Here is a 22,942-nt window from a genome sequence, read left to right as displayed (position 1 = left end):
TTTATGCACATTTGATCTTCTAGCAATTAAGACTATTCCATACATGAATTATACATCTAAGACTCCATGCTATATGATTTTAATTTTATTCTAACAATTTTATCACTTAAGAAAAAACATTTTACATAGTTTATCATCAAAATTACTTTTACCATACTCAAGAAAGCTCATCCTCTCAACAATTTAAATACTTTATTTGAGTTTAGTTTGGTTTAGGGTGGTTCTAAAGTGCTAAACCTTTGGTGTCCTTTTGTTATAGTTCAAAATATTTGCAACTAGAATAATCATGTTTTTGGGTATTTATATAAACTTATTGATAAGTATGAAAAATACATGTTTTCAGACTTATTAATTAACTCAAAATTTGTATTTATTGATGAAATAATGTGTTTTCCTCGTTGAAAAGTTGTAATTAGAAGTAGGAAAGTGTGTAGTAAATTGTACAGGAATTTATACATCAAAGTAGAGTGCTATTAGATGTTTCTCGCTAAGCCAACATTAAATCGCTCAGCTAAATAGAGTTTTATTCGCTCAGCGCACCAGCACATCTCGCTGAGCGAATAAAGGACAATTAAAGATATGCTGTAGTTGAATATTCGCTAGGCGCATAAAGAGTTGTGCTTAGCGAATTAGTTATTTTTTCAATTGCCTTCTAAAGTGGGAAATAGAAAGAAAGGAGAGAAGTTTCGGACACAGGAAAGAAACGAAAATATCTTAGAAACTTTAGGAGACTACTTCAAGGCATCAAGACACCATTGTTGTAAGGGATTGCTTAGGAGTAGTTAAAATTTTCTTTCGTTGGAATTGGATGTAATGAACTCACTCTTATGTAATTGTCCTATTCAATATATCGTTGTTATTTCATATGCTCTTTCTTGAATTTACTATCATTGTATAAAAATATAATGTTATTTGAATGTTTCTGATTACTCGAAAGTAACTTTGAACATGGACATAGATAGAGCACCTAAGTGATTTGGGATCTAGGGATAGACTCAATAACTTGGTCATTCTTAGCATCAGACTTAATGCAAATTGTATGTTAAATTGACTAGGGGGTTAACAATTTGATATATTAACTTAGAACTAGTTGCTAAGGAATTATGACTAGTATGCTTTTATGTGAATGTTTGAATGAAATAATGATATTTTGTACAGAGTTTTATCTTCATATGATTCATGAACTCAATTCCAACAAAGTTTCTTTTAAATATAATTCCTTACACACCAACTGTTTGATAAAATACCAAAAAGAGTTTCTTGTGTTGTTTTGTGCATTTTGATGTCTAATTGAGCTATAAAAGGAAGAATTGTCATGTGTTGCACAAGTCCTTTGGGAGAAATATATTTTTACTTATTCACTGTATTACTTGGAACGATTTGGTATACTTGCCAAAAAGTTATCACTTATACCTTTTATGCTAGTTATTGAGGGCTTAGACACACCTTTCGTTTAGATATAAAAGCGATGTGTTTCTTTTTTTCATCTCATGACCTGGTTCTCTTTTTGTGTATATAGGTCTATGAAATAATTTGATAGCATTTGTGAATAGCACTTTACTAAGCATTTTATCATATAATATTACATCATCTAACATTTGAAAATGATTATCTTAATAAGACTTTGTAGTCAAAAGTTTTTATTCTGAAAACAAGAGAAATGATTTATTTATACTTTTAGATATTTCAATTGATGGTTTTAAATTTATCTATCAAGCTATTAAGCTTGATGTTTAGTTGCTTATTTTGTATATGATTTTTTTAATGAATCCACAAATTCAAGTTTTTTGGTAATTTGCTAAAAGAAAATGTTGTTTTCTCTTTGACTTTGGATAACCTTTCAAAGAATATAGAATTGGTTAAACATAATTTTTATGTTTTCATTTTCTTTTGCAATGGACAATTCATATTGGTAAGTAAGTTGAGTTTTATCTTTTCATCTCAGAGAAAATAATGATGAAAGTATTTGGTGTTTACGTGATTCATTTAAAAGCACAAACTTTCAAATATTCTTCTTCTAAAAGGAAACATAAGAGAATATTATGAACTCTTAAATTTAGCAAGTAATTTTGCTATTGGTATATAATTAGTTTTTTCATGATGTTCATCGTGTTTATATAACAGGACTCAAACAAGGGCATCATATATTGATTCCAATTTGAATTTCTTTTTCCTATGCAAAGGAGGTATGTTCATGACTTGTCTTTTATTTTTCATTGTGCTCAATATTTACCATCTTAGTTTTGCAATGAACTAACCATAAGAAGTTAGGTATGATACTAACTAAAAGAACATGTAGTTTTAAAAAGGGAATATTTGAATAAACTTATAAAAAACAATTGAAAAACTTTTAGTAAGATAGACACTGTATCTGACTTGTCTAATGATTTTTCGAAAAGATATTCACAAATTTGTATAAAAGTTTTTTTAAAATGAGAAAGTCAAAAGTAAATCAAACATAAGATAAAAGATAATAACGAAAATCAATTTTTATATTGGTACAACCCAAACTTAGGCTACATTTGATATTCCTTTGGAAACGTTAAAAGGTTACACTAATAAACAATATTACAAGTATTATCACAATCACTTTAACTTACACAAATACATAAAAAGTAATCATGACTATCTAAATATACAACATCTCTATAAGCTAAGTACACTAAGTATTTTCAAACTATATGCTCATATATCCTTAAGACCAAATATATAATGTCTCTTCAAGTCAAATACACAATCTATTTATACAATATAAGTTGTTTTGGAAACAATATTCACTTTCAACATATAACTTGTTATAGAGACTTAACTTTATTTAAGTGAAAGACATACAAAGATAAAGGATATCTCTTTATATGTTGCTTAAGAGATTAATTAGATCCAAGCACTCGAAGCTTTTTTGTTGTTCATGTAAATGTCACTCATTGTATACATAATCCTTAGTCTTTTTCTACACATGAAAACTTTATTAATAGATATTGAAACAATATTTAACTTGCATGCTTTATAAGATCTTCTGTCATTTTTATCTAGAGTCCATAGTTTATTGTAGAACAAAGAGATCCATAAATCACTCTCTTTATCTTTGTCATGTTTATGTTTTTGTTAAAAAACCCTATCGAGAAAACTATTGATAAATGGTACTTTAGTTAGAATCTTCTGTGAGAAGCATTCTTGGTCAATTTTATAATCATTAAATGACATTACATCTTAAAGGTATGTCTTGTGTTGAGTACTTGAAACTTATGTCTAATCTACATGTCTCACATTTAAATTTTCATCCATGTGTAGTACTTAGTCTTCATCTTAGAGACTATTATTGTATGACACTTAAACTTCCTTTAACAATTTTAAATTCTTTTAGTTTCATAACATTTTGTCCGATGTTACTTGTATATTTTCGATGTTGGTATATTTTGCTTTTGAGACTCATTTGATCTTCGTAGCACTTACATTTTGTGATTTATTTTCATTTGATACTTTGTCATATGTGTCTTCATCAAATTCATAAATGAATTTGGTGACTTGGGCTTTTTGTCAAAGCAAATGAGAATGAGTTTATGTATAGTTTAATGTGTAATGTGTCTATGTATATGTACTGAGTTTGTCTAATTAATTGCATCCTGGATGTGGTGTTCTAAGCAAGTTTTGTATTACATAAACATGTCTTTTAAGCTTTTTGTTCATTTTTTGCAATACATATTTCACATTAAATAGTTTTGTTTATTATGATCAAAATAAAAGCATCATTAATATGAATATTATACTAAAAATTTATATTTACCATCGTTAAAATTGTTTATTCCGAAAAAATGTGGACAAAGTTTAGTACAATCTTAAAAGAGATAATATTAGCTCTAATTATAATTTTCCTTAATTTATATAATTTGTTTAATGAACATTTTAGTGGTTAAAATAATAATAAAAACATAAAAATATAAAAAATTAAGCATAAATTTTAAAAAATAAGAGAAGGAAAAAATAAGAAGATTTATCTCATAGAAAAAAAGTTGTTCTTTTGGTAAATAGAAATTTATCATTTCAGCAAGAGGATTGCTCTTTTTATTTAATTTTATTCTCGGATTGATTTCTTCAATTGAATATTGAAATAAACTTGTTATGAGGAAGACTTTAACCTACAAATTAAGAAGCATGTATTATTATTACTTTCTTTCTGATTTCATTAAATTGAAGAATCACATAATATTGTTGGTGAGGAATGTTTTAAACTTATCCAAAGCATTGATCCAATGATGAAGTTGGACTTCATTGATAGATTCCATTACGGAGACTTCTCCCTGCACCTCCAAAATGTTTCTCCATACACCTCCAAACTTTCTTTTAATGTCAAAACTACCCTTCGGAGAAGGGTAAAATTTTTAATTACGTAGTAACACCCTTCCATTACGTGGTAACAACCTTCACTGCACAACTACAATTTTTTGCATTACTTTGTACACCCAACAAGTAATTTATGGTAGCTTCAAAATTTCAACATGGAACATTCAAAAGAATAAAGAAAGCATTGATCCAAAGTACACATTCCGAAAAGTAATAAAACCGTCTCCAAAGCTTGCAATTTGAATTTTTTTTTATCACTCCAGAGTTAATGTTTTAAATTCTTTTATTTTTGTTGTTGTTTTGAAGTAGACAATCAGGAAGTACTTTTTTTAATTATTTTAAATTGAGTATTCTTACATTCTTGTAATAATATTTACCAATTTTGGATAACGCGTTCAAGAATAGGAGAATGCATTTTAAAATCTTTCTTCCATAATATCCATTTTCTTATAATGCCAAAAGATTTTGTGAAGAGATGCATAAACAAATTATACACTTTCAAAAATCGATTGCCCAAATTATGATCTCAATCTCCAATTATCCACCGATTTCTTCTGTATTAGAAGAAATAAGTTATTATGGTTTTATTTTTCTATAATGATTAGGAGAAATCAGGACTTATTGTGCCCTCATTTTTGTACAGAATATTATGGAGAAATCAACAATTCCTTTGCTTTAACATTTTAATTTTTTTGATTTCGTAAGTTAGAAAGTTTCGTCAAATTATTTGGTCTAAAGCTTCATCAAGTTAGCAAATTTAATAATTTGACTAGGTTACATGATACAAAAAATTAGAATAAAATGCTGAAACCAAGTTCAAAACATAAAACCAAGTTTAATTACCCTGTTCCAACCTGTAATATATTCTAAAAGAAAACTTCCTGTCAAAGCCACAGATTTTTCATGATCACTGTACTTGCACAACTGAGTGTCACAACATCTCTCTACTGCGGTGATGTCTGTAATTCCACCATGGCATTCAAGACATGACTAATTCAGCAAACACTCTTTTAATATACAAACATTTGTTATAATGGAATCTTTACTGGTTGTGCAATTGAGGGAACCAACTAGTACGAGTAACAAATTTGTGGACACCATGGCCAAACCTTTATCTAGAGCACAGCCACCTCCGAACAGTGGCAGCCTCAGTTTCACCACCCCACTGCCATAGCGTGCTATTAACATAGACAGAAGGTTAAGCACAAATGACCGGTTATATTCTATCACAGATCCTTGGTGCAGACAACACAGACAATCTCAGAAAATGACTGATAAAAGAGAAGTAGAAATCCATCACCTGTTTACTGATGAAAAATTGATTTCTGAATGTCAAGAATTATACATCTTAGAATGGAACTACAGTGAGCACGCATAGAACTTCCCTATACATAGAAATAGCAAATCCTTCAAGGAATCTTACAAAGAACTTCTAATAGCCGAAAACACTAATTCCCAACATATGGGGTTTATCACCTTTTTATACAAGGTTGATAACAAAAAGCACCTCCCTAAACATAAGCAAGTGCAACTGAAATTGTGAAACTCTTGTCGTTAGTGTTAGTGTTAGGAAATACGCTTCTGCCAAATCACAATTGTCTACGAATCTACCCTTGAAAACTCAAAAAAAGACAGGGGTATATCGGGAGGAGATGGTGCTGTTGCCACACATTTGAACTGTACCAAAACATCCAATGCAACTCGAATCAGCATATTTCTCCAATGTGACAAAGAGAATGAAAATTAAGAGTTAAAAAAAATGACTTCAAAAATATTACATCCTTTAAATAATGTGGTAGCGGGAAAAGTGTAAAACATTACCTTATGCTGTTTGTATTTCTCTCTCACACCTTGCAAAGAAGGCCCCCTCCTTCTGAGGTACAAGTCATGTAACTTTAGAATACATTCCTTCAAGTCAGCGGGTTTATATGTAGTGAGTTGGTGGAGGGCCGAATTCTGTAAAGAAATAATTTAGCAACAGCCTCCACAATCCACAGGGATTTCAAATACACATTTAAAAAAAAATACTCAGGAAAAAACTACCCAGGGATGTGTCTTTGTGCTTAGCATAAATCTTGCTAAGAATACAACAGATGCTGCCACCAAAGATGGTAAAAACTTTACACAGTAATAATCCAACAAACTGAGTTCTGCAAGGTAGCAGCTAAGGAACTCAAACTGGAGAGCAGAAGTCTGCACAGCGAGATAAGCTTAATAACTAAATGATGAATGTAGCTGATCTGTTAAGTCATTGGTTGGAAAATATTAACCACTAAATGTTAAATTCATAAATTTTTTATTAATTTGAAACATACACGTATATAATATGTTATGTACTTATGTTCAAAAAGTTGCATTAGTTGAGCAATTTTCAACCTCCGAGACAGCAGTGCAGGTTTAATGTTTTAACAAAATAAAATTAAAACGAAAAGTTACAGTTTTAACAAAATCAAATTATATAAATTAATAGAGTAGCAGCAGCTGTCAGGTTGTCAGGAGGCTGGTGATCACAGTAAAATACGAGCAGATCAGCCAGGTGAAATAACCAATTCTAATGGTTGATCGATTTTTTACTGTACCAACTACATAACCAATACAACTGGTCAACCAGGCCGGCTATAGTTCCCGTTTCGGGTTAGACACGGCCCGGTTTAAATGGAACATTTTTCACAGACAATAAATCAAAATGTTTCTGTGCCAGTCTTATCAATAGCATGAGGTGGTAGAAAGCAATAATTTGCTCCACCGAAGAGCAGAGTGGGTCACAGGCAAATAACATAAGTCATATGCATAGCAGTATATGAAATCAGGTTCCGAAATCAAGATTCAATCAGTGAATTGTAAAGCTAATTTTTGAATCATCAATCATAATTTGTATTCATTTAGATTGTATATAGCATTAAATGCAATAAATTTCAAATAGAAGTAAATAAAGCAACTTAACAAACAATCACTTTTATTAAAGAAAATTATTATTTATACCAAAGTGGGGAAGCTGCTTTTTTCCAGAAGAATAGAAGTGAAGCAATAAAATATCCAAATAGAATGAATGCATGAATGAGTTGGTAACAAAATAAATTAGCAGAGTAATAAACTCAAATAGTATATGTTCAAAAGAGTTTTTTCAAATCTTTTTTCGTTTAACAATTTAAAGTTTATACAACTTTCAAACTTCTACAAGAGAATTGATGAAACAAAAAAAAAATGATTTAAGAAATTACAATTTTTTTAGTAGTGTATAATATCAATAATACTCCATTCACACATTGCAAGATACAAAAGTGATTTAATATTCTTATTATCATATGAATCTTGATTGACACTTAAATTATACATGCGTAAAAGCAAAAATTTAAATCATGAATATAAAACAATTATATTTGTAAAAAATAAGTTGCTTACAAATTAAAATAAAAAATAAAAATATCATAAAATAGGCATAATACTAACTAATTTAATTGGTCAAAGACTAGCTGTGGAATACAAGAGAATCAAGAACTCGTTCTGCAACCACAACACCATTGCGTACATTACAGATAAAATCTAAGAAAATGATTTCCAAAATTCTATTGAATTGAGCAACTGAGAAAAATTCTTTTCTTGGCAATTCACCTAATATAGAGTCAGTTGCTGCTAATAAAATCACTTTTAAGCCTGTGAGTAAGCTTTAACAAATGGGTAGAAACAGGAGCTAACTTACATCAACACCCTCTTGACCAACTCCACAGAATCTCCTGCAACAACCGCAAAGCATACAGACTGAACCAAAAAGCCAGGAAAAAACAACAAAAACAACACCATTGAATGCAACGAAGCCATAGGATCATCAAAGAAACACACCTCAAGAATGTCCCCACGGTAGGAGCACCCAATTCAAATTTCAACGCCGTCAATATATCGGCTTCCATATTCAAAACCTTCATCACCAAAAAATAGAAAAAATCAGCAAAACCCAGAGTCAAAGAGAGCAGTAACACCAACAACAAATGAAACACAAGAACCACCTCTTCCTTAGAGTATGTATTATCCGTAATGTAACAAAAGTCCTCCACCTCGGGTGGCTTAACCTCTTCATATTTCCTATTTGCAAAAGTAACAAAAACAAAATGACTGAAAAACTCATCAACCACAACACAAAACTCACATCCAGATTTCATGTACTGGAGAAACTCACGAAGCAACGAGCATTGCAGCAACCCCAAGCAACTGCAATCTCTGTCTGGACAGTACCTTCAACGATAAAAACCTATCTATATAAGCCACACAAAAGTATAACGTATCCGAAACCAGCCCATACTCTTCTGCCACCTCAATCAACCAATCCACCAGAACACCGCGCATGTTTCCATCCACGTCGTTCTGAACCTTCTGAACATAATCCGGGATCGGTCTCAAACGAGGAGCAACCTGAGCCAGAAAAAGAAACCCTCACGTCATTCCCAAAACGACACAGTTTCAAATATCAGAAAAACTAAATACGAATAGCCCTAGTAGTACCTCCAATCCGCAAAGGTACTGGTATATGTCAGAACTGTATGGGCCACAGAGTTGAGGGTCGCTTCTTTCATCGACATTCTTGAGTTTAACCTTTTTCCGTTTCGGAGATTCCGAAACGACAACGGCGCTTGAGACATTCGTGAGGTCTCCCAAAACGACGCGCTTATTCTTGGCATTACCGAGCAACTGGCATATGGCAGCTGCGGCTCTCTTCTTCGCCTTGCTCTGGGGACGCGTGGTGTTGGTGTTGGTGTTCTTCTCTGTGGGCGATGCCATTCTGAGACAGAGACAAAGAAAACGTTTTTCTTTTTCAACCTTTTTCTTTAATTTTTGAGGAATATTCAAGATTTCACCAAAATTATGAATTAATATCACTGGTGATTTTTTTTTTTTAAATCTATATCCTTGTTATAAAATGATAATTTTTTTAGTAATTAATTTGATGGTATTTCATAACTAAACATTTGAAGAAAAATAAATAACTAAAAGATGTACTCGTTTAAATAAATTTCATTTTCCTAAATAGTAATGAATAAATTAATATAAAATTTAATTCTAAGTTATAACATCAATGTTGCTTGAAATCATCGTAAACAGAGGAGATTTTTACTTTCAATCTTTCTTTCTGGTGTAAATAATACATGTTTCGACTGGATCGGTGGGGACCCTGTAAAAACACACAAATTTATTGTCGAAGACGAACGGGCGGGCGGCGAAGATACATGGACCGGGCGGACACTGCTGAATCCTACAAACCGGAGCAAGCTGCACTGGCGGGCGGCACCAAGATGGACGATCGTTGTTCCACGCTCCGAACCGGGCGGACGTCCTCTAATCCAGACGCTCGCTCTCTGCTCCAAGCCGGGCGGACGTCCTCCAATCCGGACGCTCGCTCTCTTCTCCAAGCCGGGCGGACGTCCTCCTAACCGGACGCTCGCTCTCTGCTCCAAGCCGGGGGGCCGGGTACCTGCTAAAGGCACTCCGACGCTCAAGTCAGTAATATGACAGAGCGTTCTATAATGCATGCATGTGTTGCGTTCTAAGCAATCTCTCCAGAAATCATACCTGAGACCTTTATTTATACTGATTGTAAATGAGCTTTTACCTTTTGGGGGCCTGGGAACGGCCCAATAATGCCTTAATCTTTATTTAGGACTTTAATGTGTCATTAGCATTTAACCGTGTAATCAGCAAAGTGCGTCGGTTGGGAATGATGGTCGGCCAGGGATGTTACCCTAGGTGGGCGTCCAACTCTTGGGCGGACGTCAAATCCTTGGGCGGACGTCCAATCCTTGGGCGAACGTCCAGCTTTTGGGCGAACGTCTCATCTTGGGCGAACGTCCCATCTTGGGCGAACGTCCCATCTTGGGCGAACGTCCCATCTTGGGCGAACGTCCCATCTTGGGCGAACGTCCCATCTTGGGCGAACGTCCCATTTTGGGCGGACGTCCAGCTCTTGGGCGAACGTCCAGCTCTTGGGCGAACGTCCGCTCCTTGGGCGGACGTCCAGCTCTAGGGCGGACGTCCAATCCTTGGGCGAACGTCTCATCTTGGGCGAACGTCCCATCTTGGGCGGACGCGTGATTCTGGAATGGCTGGACGTTCGGTCCAGATTATTGGGCGGACGCGCCAACCTTGGGCGGACGTCCACTTCTCAAATGGGCGTCAAACCTTGGGCCACTCGTTCGGTCCAGCTTCCGGGGCGGACATTTTACCTTGCGCGGACGTCAAGTCTCGGGCGGACGTTCTACTTTGGGTAGACGTCCACTATCAGTATATATGGCACCGTCTATGTGGGCGTCCTTCCGTACGGCGTCCTGCACTCCCTGGTACAATACACAAAACCTAAAATCATATGCCATAATTTGAAAACTTCAAATATCCTACTTGACAGAGTATTGAAATTTTAGCATGTTCTGGATTTTCTGTTATGGTTGAAAAAATTATGGATTTGGAGTTTATTATTGAGTTGCTTCGTTGGATGTTCTTTGTAGCACTATAATGTCAAACTTTAGATTCCTTTGTTTTATGACAAACTCACGTGCACGAGAAGATGAGACCATATGTAATTTTGAAGTTGAAAGAAGTTATATCTTCTATTGCTAATATGTTTTTATCCATTTAATTTCTTCTCTAAATTACTAGGATTAATGTTAACATGCTACTAATTCTTAATGTTAACATGTAAATTACTAGGATTAATGTTAATATGCTTACTAATTTATTAGCTAATATTGTTAACATATAAAACTACAATTTTCTTTAAGTTTTAAGGAAATGATTTTAAATTTATTATTTGTTTGGGGTTGAGATGTCCTATTAATTTTTTTTAATCTTTTTATTTGTTTGATATGATAACAAATTCTTTAATAATAAAGACGATGGTCTACAAAGACTCAGCACTCAAATAAGTAATTCAGTTAGATAACAAAATATAATAAAAATGAATAATCAAATTTATCTTGTGAACAATGTAATATTTTATGAATCTTCATCTAAATGAACCTGTTAAGCCTAGAATACTTAGGATTTCTTAATTTGGGCAATAATCTCCTGATTTCTTTAATTATGTTTTTTAATCATGATTGAGATTATGTCTTTCACAATGACATAATCTCAATCTTGTTTCGTACACTATTACTTTTTTAATGATAATTAACTCGATAGATCATGAACAATTTTTCCTGATAATTGATTTACAAGTTATTGTTGTTAATTTCAAAATTAGTTATTATTTGAATCAAGTTAATGAATTTATTTACAAATATTGAAATTAGTAAGTATTAAATATAAACCTATTAGATATGTACTTAGTAGGGAATTTTTGTGTGTTACCTACAAATTTTAACAATATGCAATTCTTCATTTTGTTGTGAAATAATTTTTTTAAACGAGAGATTTTGAAATGTCTATCACTATTTATGTATTCAAATTCCTTGTTAACAAAATAAAATTATAAATCCTGCTCTATAGTTTATTAATTATATCCTTTAATAATTTTGTGTTTAAACATCAATCTTCTTTTTCATATGATAATTATGAATTACAATTTTTTATTTCCATATTACGGATGATGTTTAATAAAAATAGTTAACATCTTCATAAAAAGTACACAGAACTTTATAAATTAATAAAAAAAACATATTTCAATTATTACAAGAAAATCACATATTATTAACGGTCAATTATTTGTTGGTAATAACAAAAATCTATTGGTAAATTATGTTTATTGATGAATTATTGACAAGTAGAAATCTTATCATAGGAGATTCTTCTTTATCTCCGTTACGCCATTCCAAGAGACAATGACAATCGAGACATGCATTTTGGCCAACATGTCCAAGGATTAATAAACTTTTTTGCATATGGGCGACTAGGTGTACCTCACGGAGGATCAATCTCCATCACCAATTTCTTCATTACAATCCAATAATATGTGACATCAAGCAACTGAGTCACAGATATACCATGTCCACTATTTCTTTATCTGAAGCTCATCATACCTGAAAACACAGTATTAGTAAATTATATATGATGAAAAAAAACAAATTATTTTTATAAAGATAGAATAAACAAAATGAAGAAATTGTAAATGTAACATCCCAATTATTATAGCATTAAACTATAATAGAGTTCTTACATTTTTGATACAATAGAACAGTTGATAGGAGGAGGAATAACAGTTTTCCTCATTATTATACAAACCCTCACTCATAATTCAAAAGATACAACAGAAGCAGAATTTCATTCTAAAATCATAAAGAGAATCAAGATCTTAAACATATACCAAATTTAGATCATACAGAAACAAAAAGACTCAAGGTTAGCTCCCCTTACGGTTTTCTCCTTAGCTAGCCTTTCGAAAACACTTTGCGAACGATCCCCCGACTCAAATCACAGCTCTAAAGTCCCTCTGCTCCAAAACCTTCGTACTCTAGCCTCTGGTTCAACTTAGGAACCATTCCAACCCCTAGGACGTCCTTAAATAGCCAAACATTTGGCCAGAAACGCGTTTAAACAGTAAAACGCGTTTAAACAGTCAAAAACGCGTCAAAAACGTGTCCACTCACTCGGACAACTTTGCCAGTCTAATTGAACCCCTTCCCGATGTCGGAATTACGCGTATGAGTACTCGAATCGAAGCTATTCAAATCTACTTTCTAATGGAAGAAGAATCAACTCAAAATCTAATTTATAAAAAAAGTTATAATTGAAATACTAAACCTTGTCAAAGTCGACAACATTGTATTTTGTACTATATTTCGTACTTTTGTTACAACTTGTTACATCTTGAGTTTCTTAGTCTCCTAATGACCCAAACTTACTATTTCTTCTAATTTTCAGGGTCTTACATTCTTCCCACCTTTAAAATTTTTCGTCCTCGAAAAATGCACTTGTTAATCAAACAGATGAGGATAGAAGGTCTTCATTTCTTCTTCCAATTCCCATGTCATCTCTTGGGTCTTCTCATTCCACAATACTTTGACTGTACGAATATCCTTTCCTCTTAGTTGCTTCGCTTGAACATCAAGAATTCGTACTGGTTTTGCATCTAATGACAAATCCTCTCTGACTTGAACATCATCCACCTCGAGTACATGATCAGGACTTGACACATATTTCCTCAATTGAGAGACGTGAAATACATTGTGCAAGTTTGCCAGTTGAGGAGGTAGAGCAATCTCATATGCTACTGGTCCAATTCTCTTGATAACTTGGAATGGACCAAGAAACTTCGGAGACAACTTCTTGGATCTGATAGCTCTCCCTACTCCAGTCATCTGAGAAACTCGTAGAAACACGTGACTTCCCACTTCAAACTCAAGAGGCCTGCGCCTATGATCTGCATAAGACTTTTGTCTGCTCTGTGATGCCTTCATCCTTTCCTGTATCAGTTTCACCTTTTCTGTGGTTTGTTGAATTAATTATGGTCCTAACATCACTGTTTCTCCTTCTTGGTACCAACATAGGGGTGTCTTACATCTCCTACCATACAGTGCTTCATATGGTGCCATGCCAATGCTTGCATGATAGCTGTTGTTATAAGTGAATTCAATTAATGGTAAGACCTCATCCCAAATACCCAAGTGATCTAAAACACAAGTCCTCAATAGATCTTCTAAGGATTGAATCGTCCTCTCAGACTGTCCATCAGTTTGTGGATGATACGCAGAGCTCATTTGTAATTTGCTACCCAACTCACGTTGTAGAGACTGCCAGAATTTTGATGTAAATCGCGGATCTCTGTCTGACACTATGCTCGACGGTATTCCATGTAGTCTTACTACTTCTCTTATATACAGTTGGGCGAGCTTCATCATAGACATCCTTAGATTCATCGCCAAAAAGTGAGCGCTCTTCGTCAATCTATCTACCACAACCCAGATAGCATCATGACCCTTTCCTGTCCGCGGTAAGTGGGTTACAAAATCCATAGCAATACTGTCCCATTTCCACTCAGGTATCTCTAGTGGTTGCAACATACCTCCAGGTCGTTGATGTTCTACTTTAGCCTTTTGACATGTCAAACATGCAGACACAAATTATGCCACATCTCTCTTCATTCCAGACCACCAGAAAGACTTCTTGAGATCTTGATACATCTTAGTCATACCAGGATGCATGCTAAGACGACTTTGATGTCCTTCCTCGAGAATTAACCTTTTTAGCTCAACGTTATCTGGGATACAAACTCTGTCCCTAAACCTCAAAATGCCATCAGCTCCTAACATAAATTCTCTGGCTTGATCTGTACCCAATAAACCCACTGTTTTCTGCAGCTCGGCATCTAATAATTATTTATCTTTGACTAAACCCAACAAATCACTTGATATCATTAAGTTGCTGCACCTGATGAAATCCGACTTCAGCTCAACATACAACTTCATATCCCTGAATTTCTCGATCAATTCCAACTCCCTTACCATCATAGTAGATACATGCATTGTCTTTCTGCTCAGAGCATCTGCTACTACATTAGCCTTACCTGGATGATATAGAAGTTCAAACTCATAATCCTTCAAAAACTCCATCCATCTTCTCTGTCTCATGTTTAATTCCTTTTGATCAAAAAGATATTTCAAACTCTTATGATCATTGAACACTTGGAACTGTGCGCCATATAGGTGATGCCTCCAAATCTTTAATGCAAATACGACAGCTGCCAACTCTAAATCATGAGTGGGGTAATTTTTCTCATGATTCTTAAGTTGTCTCGAAGCATAAGCTACTACTTTCTTTTCTTGCATAAGTACACATCCCAGTCCTTGATATGAAGCATCACAGTATACTTCGAAAGATCTTCTTGGGTCAGGGATTACTAACACTGGAGCACTTGTCAACCTCTTCTTTAGTTCCTGAAAACTGGCTTCACATCGGTCTGTCCAAGCAAATGGATGATCTTTACGAGTTAATTGCGTCAATGGTGACACAATCTTGGAGAATCCTTCTATGAATCTACGGTAGTACCCTGCTAATCCTACGAAGCTCCTGATCTCAGTTACAGACTTAGGTCTCTCCCATTGAAGCACAGCTTCGACCTTAGCCGGATCTACCGATATTCCACCATCCGATATGACATGTCCCAAAAATTGCACCTCTTTCATCCAAAACTCACATTTGGACAACTTGGCATACAACTTTTTATCTCTTAACACCTTAAGAACTGTTCGAAGGTGATCCACATGTTCTTCCCGAGTCTTGGAGTATATAAGAATGTCGTCTATGAAGACCACGACAAACTTATCTAAGAAAGGTCTGAATATCCTATTCATATAGTCCATGAATACAGCAGGAGCATTGGTTACACCAAAAGGCATAACCACATATTCATAATGTCCATATCTAGACCTGAAAGCAGTCTTTTGTACATCTTCTGCCTTTACTAAAATCTGATGATAACCTGATCGTAGATCAATTTTCAAAAACACTTTCGCTCCATGTAACTGATCCATTAAGTCGTCGATTCTTGGCAACGGGTACTTGTTCTTGATAGTCAACTTATTCAGTTGTCTGTAATCCACACACAATCTGGAGCTCCCATCTTTCTTCTTGACCAACAACACTGGCGCACCCCAAGGTGAAACACTTGGTCTGATAAATTGCTTCTCCAGCAAGTCTTCTATCTGCTTTTTCAATTCTGTTAATTCCGCTGGAGCCATCCGATACGGAGCAATTGATACTGGTCCGGTGCCTGGTATCAGATCAATTGAGAACTCAGTCTCTCTTTGAGGAGGCAGCCCCGGTACATCTTCAGGAAACACATCCATGAAATCACTCACCACTAAGTGATCTATGCTCCCTCCATTCTTGTTAACCTCCATGTGTGTTAACACTATGAAGCAACACGACCCTTCTTGTACTTCGCGCCACAATTTCCCCGAAGATAATATCTTCGACTCTTCCTCTTGAGGAAATAACAATCTTTTTGCACCGCAGTCTAAGAGAATGTGATTGGAAGTTAGCCAATCCATTCCTAAAATTACCTCTAAACCTTGTAGAGGTAAGCAGATAAGATTAACTCTAAAATGACGTCCTTCTACTACTACAGGACATCTAGTACATGCTAGAGATGTCTTAACTAAGCCAGAAGCTGGAGTAGATACTATTAGGTCATACTGTAGCTCACTCACAGTCAGTCCCAACTTTCTCACACAATCATCAGAAACAAAGGAGTGCGTAGCTCCAGAATCAAACAAAACACAACAAGCTTTCCCAAACAGTAAACAATTTCCGATGATAAGATTACCTGGCCCAGTTGCCTCCGCTCCAGTCATTGCATACACTCTGCCCACAACCTGAGGTTTGGTATCTGCCATTTGTTGAGGCTGATTAGTTGGTAGTTGAAGCCTTGATTCTTTAGATGTGGGACAATTCCTGGCAAAGTGTCCCTCCTTCCCGCAGGTATAACACTTCATCGGACCAACTAACTGAGGGAAAACAGACTTATAATATGGTCCTCCACAGCGAAAACATTTCACCACGCTAGATTGTCCTACTTGACCTGATGGATGAAACGAAGGTCTTTTGTTTGCTTGAAAAGGAGGTTTAGAATAGGGCTTCCTCTTGTCTCCATGATTGAACTTGTTATCTCCATGATTGAACTTGGACCCAGATGGTCCACCAATCCTCTGTGGCTGTCTTTGCTGATTTTGCACTTCATTCTTGGTCTTTTCTAACACTTTGGCCATCTCCACTAATGTAGGAAACTCCTTAATACATAAACCTTTTACTAGCAATTTGATATCTCCTCGAAGACCATTTTCAAACTTCCTACATTGCCATTCTTCATCCATATCCAGAGTGTGGAAGCGGATCAGATGCTTAAACTTATCAACATATTCTGTCACGGACATTCCCCCTTGCACTAGCTGAAGAAACTCCAGTTCTTTGGTAAACCTTACACTGTCAGGGAAATATTCAGCATAGAACTTCTTCTTGAATAAGTTCCAGGTGATCGGGGTACCACTTCTTTCCAACAATGTCCTTGTACTGGTCCACTAGTGACTAGCCTCTGCTGATAATAAATATTCAGTATAAGCCAATCTATTCTCTTCTGGGCAGTTTTTGGCATTGAAAATCCTCTCCATGTCTCTAAACCATTGGTCTGCTTCATCTGCACTAGTATTGCCACAGAATTTAGCTGGATGGTGTTGAAGAAAATTCTCCAGGCTCCATTCATGTATTGGAGTAGGTGGAATATAAAAATGGTCAGTGGAAATTCTTGCACCACCATTCATTAATTCCACATATTGCCTCTGTTGTGCCTCAGCTGACACCCTAGCAGCTTCCAATTGTTGTAATGTCATGGTGTTATGTTGCATCAAGGATGCATTCTGCTGCTGCATCGCCACCACAAATGATTCCATTACTCTTACCAGATTAGAAACATCAGACCGAACAGGTGAAGGAGGAGAAGATGGTCTGGATGCCATGGTTCTGTCCAAAGAGAGGAACCATTAGTCTAAAACTTAATTCCTATAATCGGAAGACACAACTAAGATCACACAACTAAAACATGATATCTTCATAACCTACAGGATTCCTAGGGGAAAGGAACTGCTCTGATACCATTAATGTAACATCCCAATTATTATAGCATTAAACTATAATAGAGTTCTTACATTTTTGATACAATAGAACAGTTGATAGGAGGAGGAATAACAATTTTCCTCATTATTATACAAACCCTCACTCATAATTCAAAAGATACAACAGAAGCAGAATTTCATTCTAAAATCATAAAGAGAATTAAGATCTTAAACATATACCAAATTTAGATCATACAGAAACAAAAAGACTCAAGGTTAGCTCCCCTTACGGTTTTCTCCTTAGCTAGCCTTTCGAAAACACTTTGCGAACGTTCCCCCGACTCAAATCACAGCTCTAAAGTCCCTCTGCTCCAAAACCTTCGTACTCTAGCCTCTGGTTCAACTTAGGAACCATTCCAACCCCTGGGACGTCCTTAAATAGCCAAACATTTGGCCAGAAACGCGTTTAAACAGTAAAACGCGTTTAAACAGTCAAAAACGCGTCAAAAACGTGTCCACTCACTCGGACAACTTTGCCAGTCTGGTTGAACCCCTTCCCGATGTCGGAATTACGCGTATGAGTACTTGAATCGAAGCTATTCGAATCTACTTTCTAATGGAAGAAGAATCAACTCAAAATCTAATTTATAAAAAAAGTTATAATTGAAATACTAAACCTTGTCAAAGTCGACAGCATTGTATTTTGTACTATATTTCGTACTTTTGTTACAACTTGTTACATCTTGAGTTTCTTAGTCTCCTAATGATCCAAACTTACTATTTCTTCTAATTTTCAGGGTCTTACAGTAAAAGTGGAAAAAATAATAAAAAAACACTTATTAAGAAATTGTTTTATCTCATATGTCTTCGTTGTGATAACTTTGAATTGCATGAATTTCATCGGCTACATCATTGACCTTATTTTTAGTGGTTCTTGATGAGAAAGACGTCTTAAGTATATCTAGAGAGTTTTCATCATCATTTACATGCACGGTTCTTTCTTCCAATACCACTGATCATTTATGATGTGTTGGATCAGTGACATGGAGTATTTGTCTTGCTTGACTAACCACATAATAAATGGTTCATCCGTATAACTCATCTTGTTAAAATCCACCAAAGTGAACCCGAGGTCGTTTGTCACCACACCAAAATTGCTATCAACCTATTTACACTTGAAAACTGGAACTCTAAAATTAACATAGTCAACTTCCCAAATCTCTTGTATTATTTTGAAATAACTCATAGATCTTATAATAACTAGCAAGGTATACTTATAATTGGATTTTTATTCTTAGAACTAGCTAGTCTCAATAAACTTTTAGCAGTATTTCGAGTCGCGTAAACTTTTTTTCTTAAGTCAACTTAAGAAAGTTTTGTTGTGTTCATGAAATGACCATTTTTCACTCATTCTTGGGTGTCATACTTTATTTCATCAATGTCTTACAAAATGTAAGGAACATTGTCTGTGTTGTTTAAAAGATACAAATAAACTTGATTAACTTATTTTCTACTAACACTTTCAATCTTCAATCCTCGAACACCCTTACATTCACATTTACTTATATATTTAGCCTTTGGAAGCTCACTAGTTTAAAACTTGACAGATAATTTAACCAGATTTCAATGATTTCTTCTATAATATAGCGTTTAAAAATTGGTTATTGTTAGAGAATAACCAATTTTTACAAAAAAATAATTAGTTATTCAAATATTAAACTAGTTAGGAATGTCAATATTATCAAAAATTACTCATTTGAGTTAGTAAGGAGTGACTGTATATGATTTAAAAGAATAAAACAACGATAATTTGCATAATAAAACTTAATGTATTAATTAACAACTAAACTTAATTTGTGTTTTGTTAAACAAATCAATATAAAAACATCTTTATCTCCTTTCTGATCTTGTTACATGGTATATAATTGTTACATTAATTTAAGAAAGAAAAGTTTTTGAACTATTTAAAAAAAAAAATTATCTATACTCACTAAAATCTATCATGCACATATTAGAACGATACTAATTTTTTCACACTATCTCTATTAGAGTAGCTTATCCTAATTTTAGTAACATTGTTATAATGTTGTATTTCTGGTAAAATAAAGTTTAACGATATTTAATGTTTTATCCAAACCAAAATATTAATTCAAAATTACTTTTCTTTTTCAGGAGTGAATTTGACTGGTATATCATTAGTTGATAGATGAAAGTATTCTTGAATAGACTCGAATTGCTATTTTTTTTATCCATTAATTAAAAAAAACATCTCTATATAGTATAAATGGAGGTTATTAAAAAAAATAACAATTTATATAAAAAACGAATTTATGTTCCTCACAATTAATTAAACCAAAGAATTAAAAAGTCAAAATCTATATAAAAACACATAAAAAAGTTAAAGATACTCTGTGCATTTTCCTTGAAATTGAATTAAAATATTTTTTATACGGTAGAGTGTAAAAGACGAAGTTTTAACTAAAGTAGAGTATAATTAATTCAGTAATGAAAACATCACTTCTCACTGATTAGAAGGTGAATTTTCAAAATTTACAAACAAATAAAATAACAATAATTCATTTTTATTGAGACAGACAAAACTGACTTAGGACAAAGTGGACCCTTTTATTCAGACTCTCATCATGCACACACTCCCATAGAACTCTGTCTGTATATATTACACAAACATACAAAGAACCAAAACCTAATCAACCCAGAAAAGAAGGGTCCGAGGTGTACTAATATCTCATAAGATGGAGTTACATGCACGAGGTAAAAGGTTTGAAGGTTGATGCATGGTAAATACATAAATTAAGGGCACTTTCCCTTGCCCTTGGAGTTCTTAAGGTCCCTGTAACAAGGGCACTCATGTTTGTTGCCATAAGTCCCAGAGGGCACACACTTACACTTGCTGCAGCAGATTCCGCAGAACTTCATGCACCTGTCCTTCATCCCTGCCTTTGAGCACCTCTTCGCGCACTTTGGGAAGCAGAAACCTGATTTCATGGTTAAGTAGAGGGACATTTCAACATAGAATTAGGTTTAAATATAGGCTAATCTAGTTAAAACTGTTATGTCATAATCTTGCAGGGAAAAATATTGTTACTTTTTATATTAAAGATGTTTTAATTGATTGATAAGGAACAAATTATATTACTAAACCAACTTTAAATTTGGATTTAATCCAGAGTAGAAGTACAGAGTTTTAAATTTATGTTTTTCGAAGATAAATTTTTCTCTTTAATTTATCAATAAAAATAACACATTATAATACTCTCTTTTTTTGTACTCATTCAAACATGAAAACTATAATAACATACTTCTTTTTCACCATATTTTTTTTTTCAAAAAATTACAAATTTTAATGAGTTTGCTTAGTTTTAATTTGTATCAAAAGTGCATTATTCTAAACTCAGATATCTTGTGAAGTTATAAAAGATTGGCTTGCCAGTAATAGTGGAAGGAGAGTATTAGTCAGTTTTAGTCTTTTGTTAAAATAATCTAAAATAATAATAGTAATTAACACGGTAAAAAAACTAAAAAAATCTAGAATTTAGTTTTAGAATATAATAACCTAGGTTTAAATTGTAGAGATTCGTACGAAGTTCCAAAAGAAATTCAAGGATTTATTTTTTCAGCTTCAAAATATAATAAAAAGATATATTTTAAGGAAATAAACTCATCATTTCTAAATTTTAATTAAAAAAACCCGATTATTTGTACAAAAATCCTTTCTTACTATAACTTAAAAGTACTATGATATTTAATAACATTTAAAATTTTTTTGATAATAGACTATGTTTTAGTATTTTATTGGTTTGTATATTTGAAACCAACATCACGTAAACTGTTGTAAAAAAGTTGTCAAAAAAAAAACATTTTCCAAACTTAAAATTCCTCCAATTATAAATCTAGCACAAGAACTCATTATAGATGTTAATGCATGGCTATTAAACTTATCATTATATGTACTATCCTTAATTGATGATGAAAACTTAAAAGATAATTAGATGCACTAATTAATTGAGATTAAGGCGGCATACCAGAACCGGCAGATGAGAGTTCGAAGAAGGAGAAGCTTAGGAGAAGGCACAGAAGCAGCATAGCAGCAAATGATACCTTCATCTTGGTTTCAGAGTGTGGAAGAATGAGAGGGAGAAGAAGAACAATGTGTAATAATTGATGAGAATGGCACACACTACAGAGTGAGGTACTGAGTGGGGCTATTTATAGTAAGAAAAGTTAAGGGTAGGTGAAAAGTATTACAACAAGAATTTATTAGTTATTACTACCCTGATCCAGCTGAATCACTAGGCTTCAAAATACACAGCTGGCTAGGTTTTGGTTTTGGTGCATATTGTATGGAATCTGCGTACCCTTTGGCTTTATTAACCTCAAACATTTAAATGGTTACTTGTCTCCTATATATGTGTGATGGACATGGACATGGACGTAGCATTGCATGTTGATATTGGCAATTTGCCACATTCATTGCATTCTATGAGCTGTTCTTTCTTCAAGGAAACAGCACTGTGCCTTTGTTTACGTGGCTACACTTTGGTCCCTCCACCCTCGTTTTTCTCTTCCTTGTTCTAAAAATCTTTAAGCTCGTAGCATTAGGTGGGGCTTGTCGTATTTCACTGTCAGATTGTGGCAGTAAATGCTTCCAGAACTTTATTCAAACAGTTCATCTACAAAATTTCTCAAACTATCAAATTTGAAAACCCCTGATTTCAGTTAATCATCACTAGTCAATGGATAAATAAAGCACATGGTAATGATAATGCTATACCAGTTACTGCTTTTTGTTAAATAGTTTTGGGAATTGGTTCTCACACTTTTGACTTTGATGAAGAAGATAAAATATGGAAAAATAAACAGATGTGATATTTGATTACAGAAAAAGATGAGGAAAAATGTAATTAAATGTAACATGGATATAAAAAAAGTAGGGTAAACTGAATAGAATGTGCATCATCATGTATTCTCTTTCCCAAGATGAAAGAGAGGATGCAAACAAAGTATCATCTTTTAAGAGGATGACTTGTTGTATAAGAAATATTATTTACATTGGA

The 22,942-nt window shown here is 34.0% G+C and overlaps 2 protein-coding genes across 4 annotated transcripts; both read right to left on the bottom strand.

Moving 5' to 3' along the window:
* Positions 1-5,708: 5,708 nt before the first annotated feature.
* On the bottom strand, positions 5,709-9,178 carry LOC108336435 (putative cyclin-A3-1). Of its 3 annotated transcripts, none has more exons than XM_017572884.2 (8): positions 8,839-9,178; positions 8,516-8,748; positions 8,346-8,421; positions 8,182-8,258; positions 8,042-8,075; positions 6,385-6,534; positions 6,163-6,297; positions 5,709-6,058 (listed from the first exon to the last, which is right to left on the bottom strand). In XM_017572884.2, the coding sequence occupies exons 1-8, from the start codon at positions 9,112-9,114 to the stop codon at positions 5,963-5,965; spliced, it is 1,077 nt and encodes a 358-aa protein (XP_017428373.1). In that variant the 5' UTR covers positions 9,115-9,178; the 3' UTR covers positions 5,709-5,962. The 3 variants fall into 3 exon arrangements, with proteins under 3 accessions (XP_017428373.1, XP_017428375.1, XP_017428376.1); XM_017572886.2 differs by having other exon boundaries at positions 5,709-6,018; positions 8,839-9,176; XM_017572887.2 differs by lacking the exon at positions 6,385-6,534.
* Positions 9,179-20,428: 11,250 nt separating this feature from the next.
* On the bottom strand, positions 20,429-22,083 carry LOC108337290 (peamaclein). The gene is made up of 2 exons (XM_017573783.2): positions 21,911-22,083; positions 20,429-20,863 (listed from the first exon to the last, which is right to left on the bottom strand). The coding sequence occupies exons 1-2, from the start codon at positions 21,990-21,992 to the stop codon at positions 20,679-20,681; spliced, it is 267 nt and encodes an 88-aa protein (XP_017429272.1). The 5' UTR covers positions 21,993-22,083; the 3' UTR covers positions 20,429-20,678.
* Positions 22,084-22,942: the final 859 nt, after the last annotated feature.

This window comes from Vigna angularis, chromosome 7 (genome assembly GCF_016808095.1).
Source record: "Vigna angularis cultivar LongXiaoDou No.4 chromosome 7, ASM1680809v1, whole genome shotgun sequence".
NCBI lineage: Eukaryota > Viridiplantae > Streptophyta > Magnoliopsida > Fabales > Fabaceae > Vigna > Vigna angularis.
This window is presented reverse-complemented; position numbering and strand designations above follow the sequence as displayed.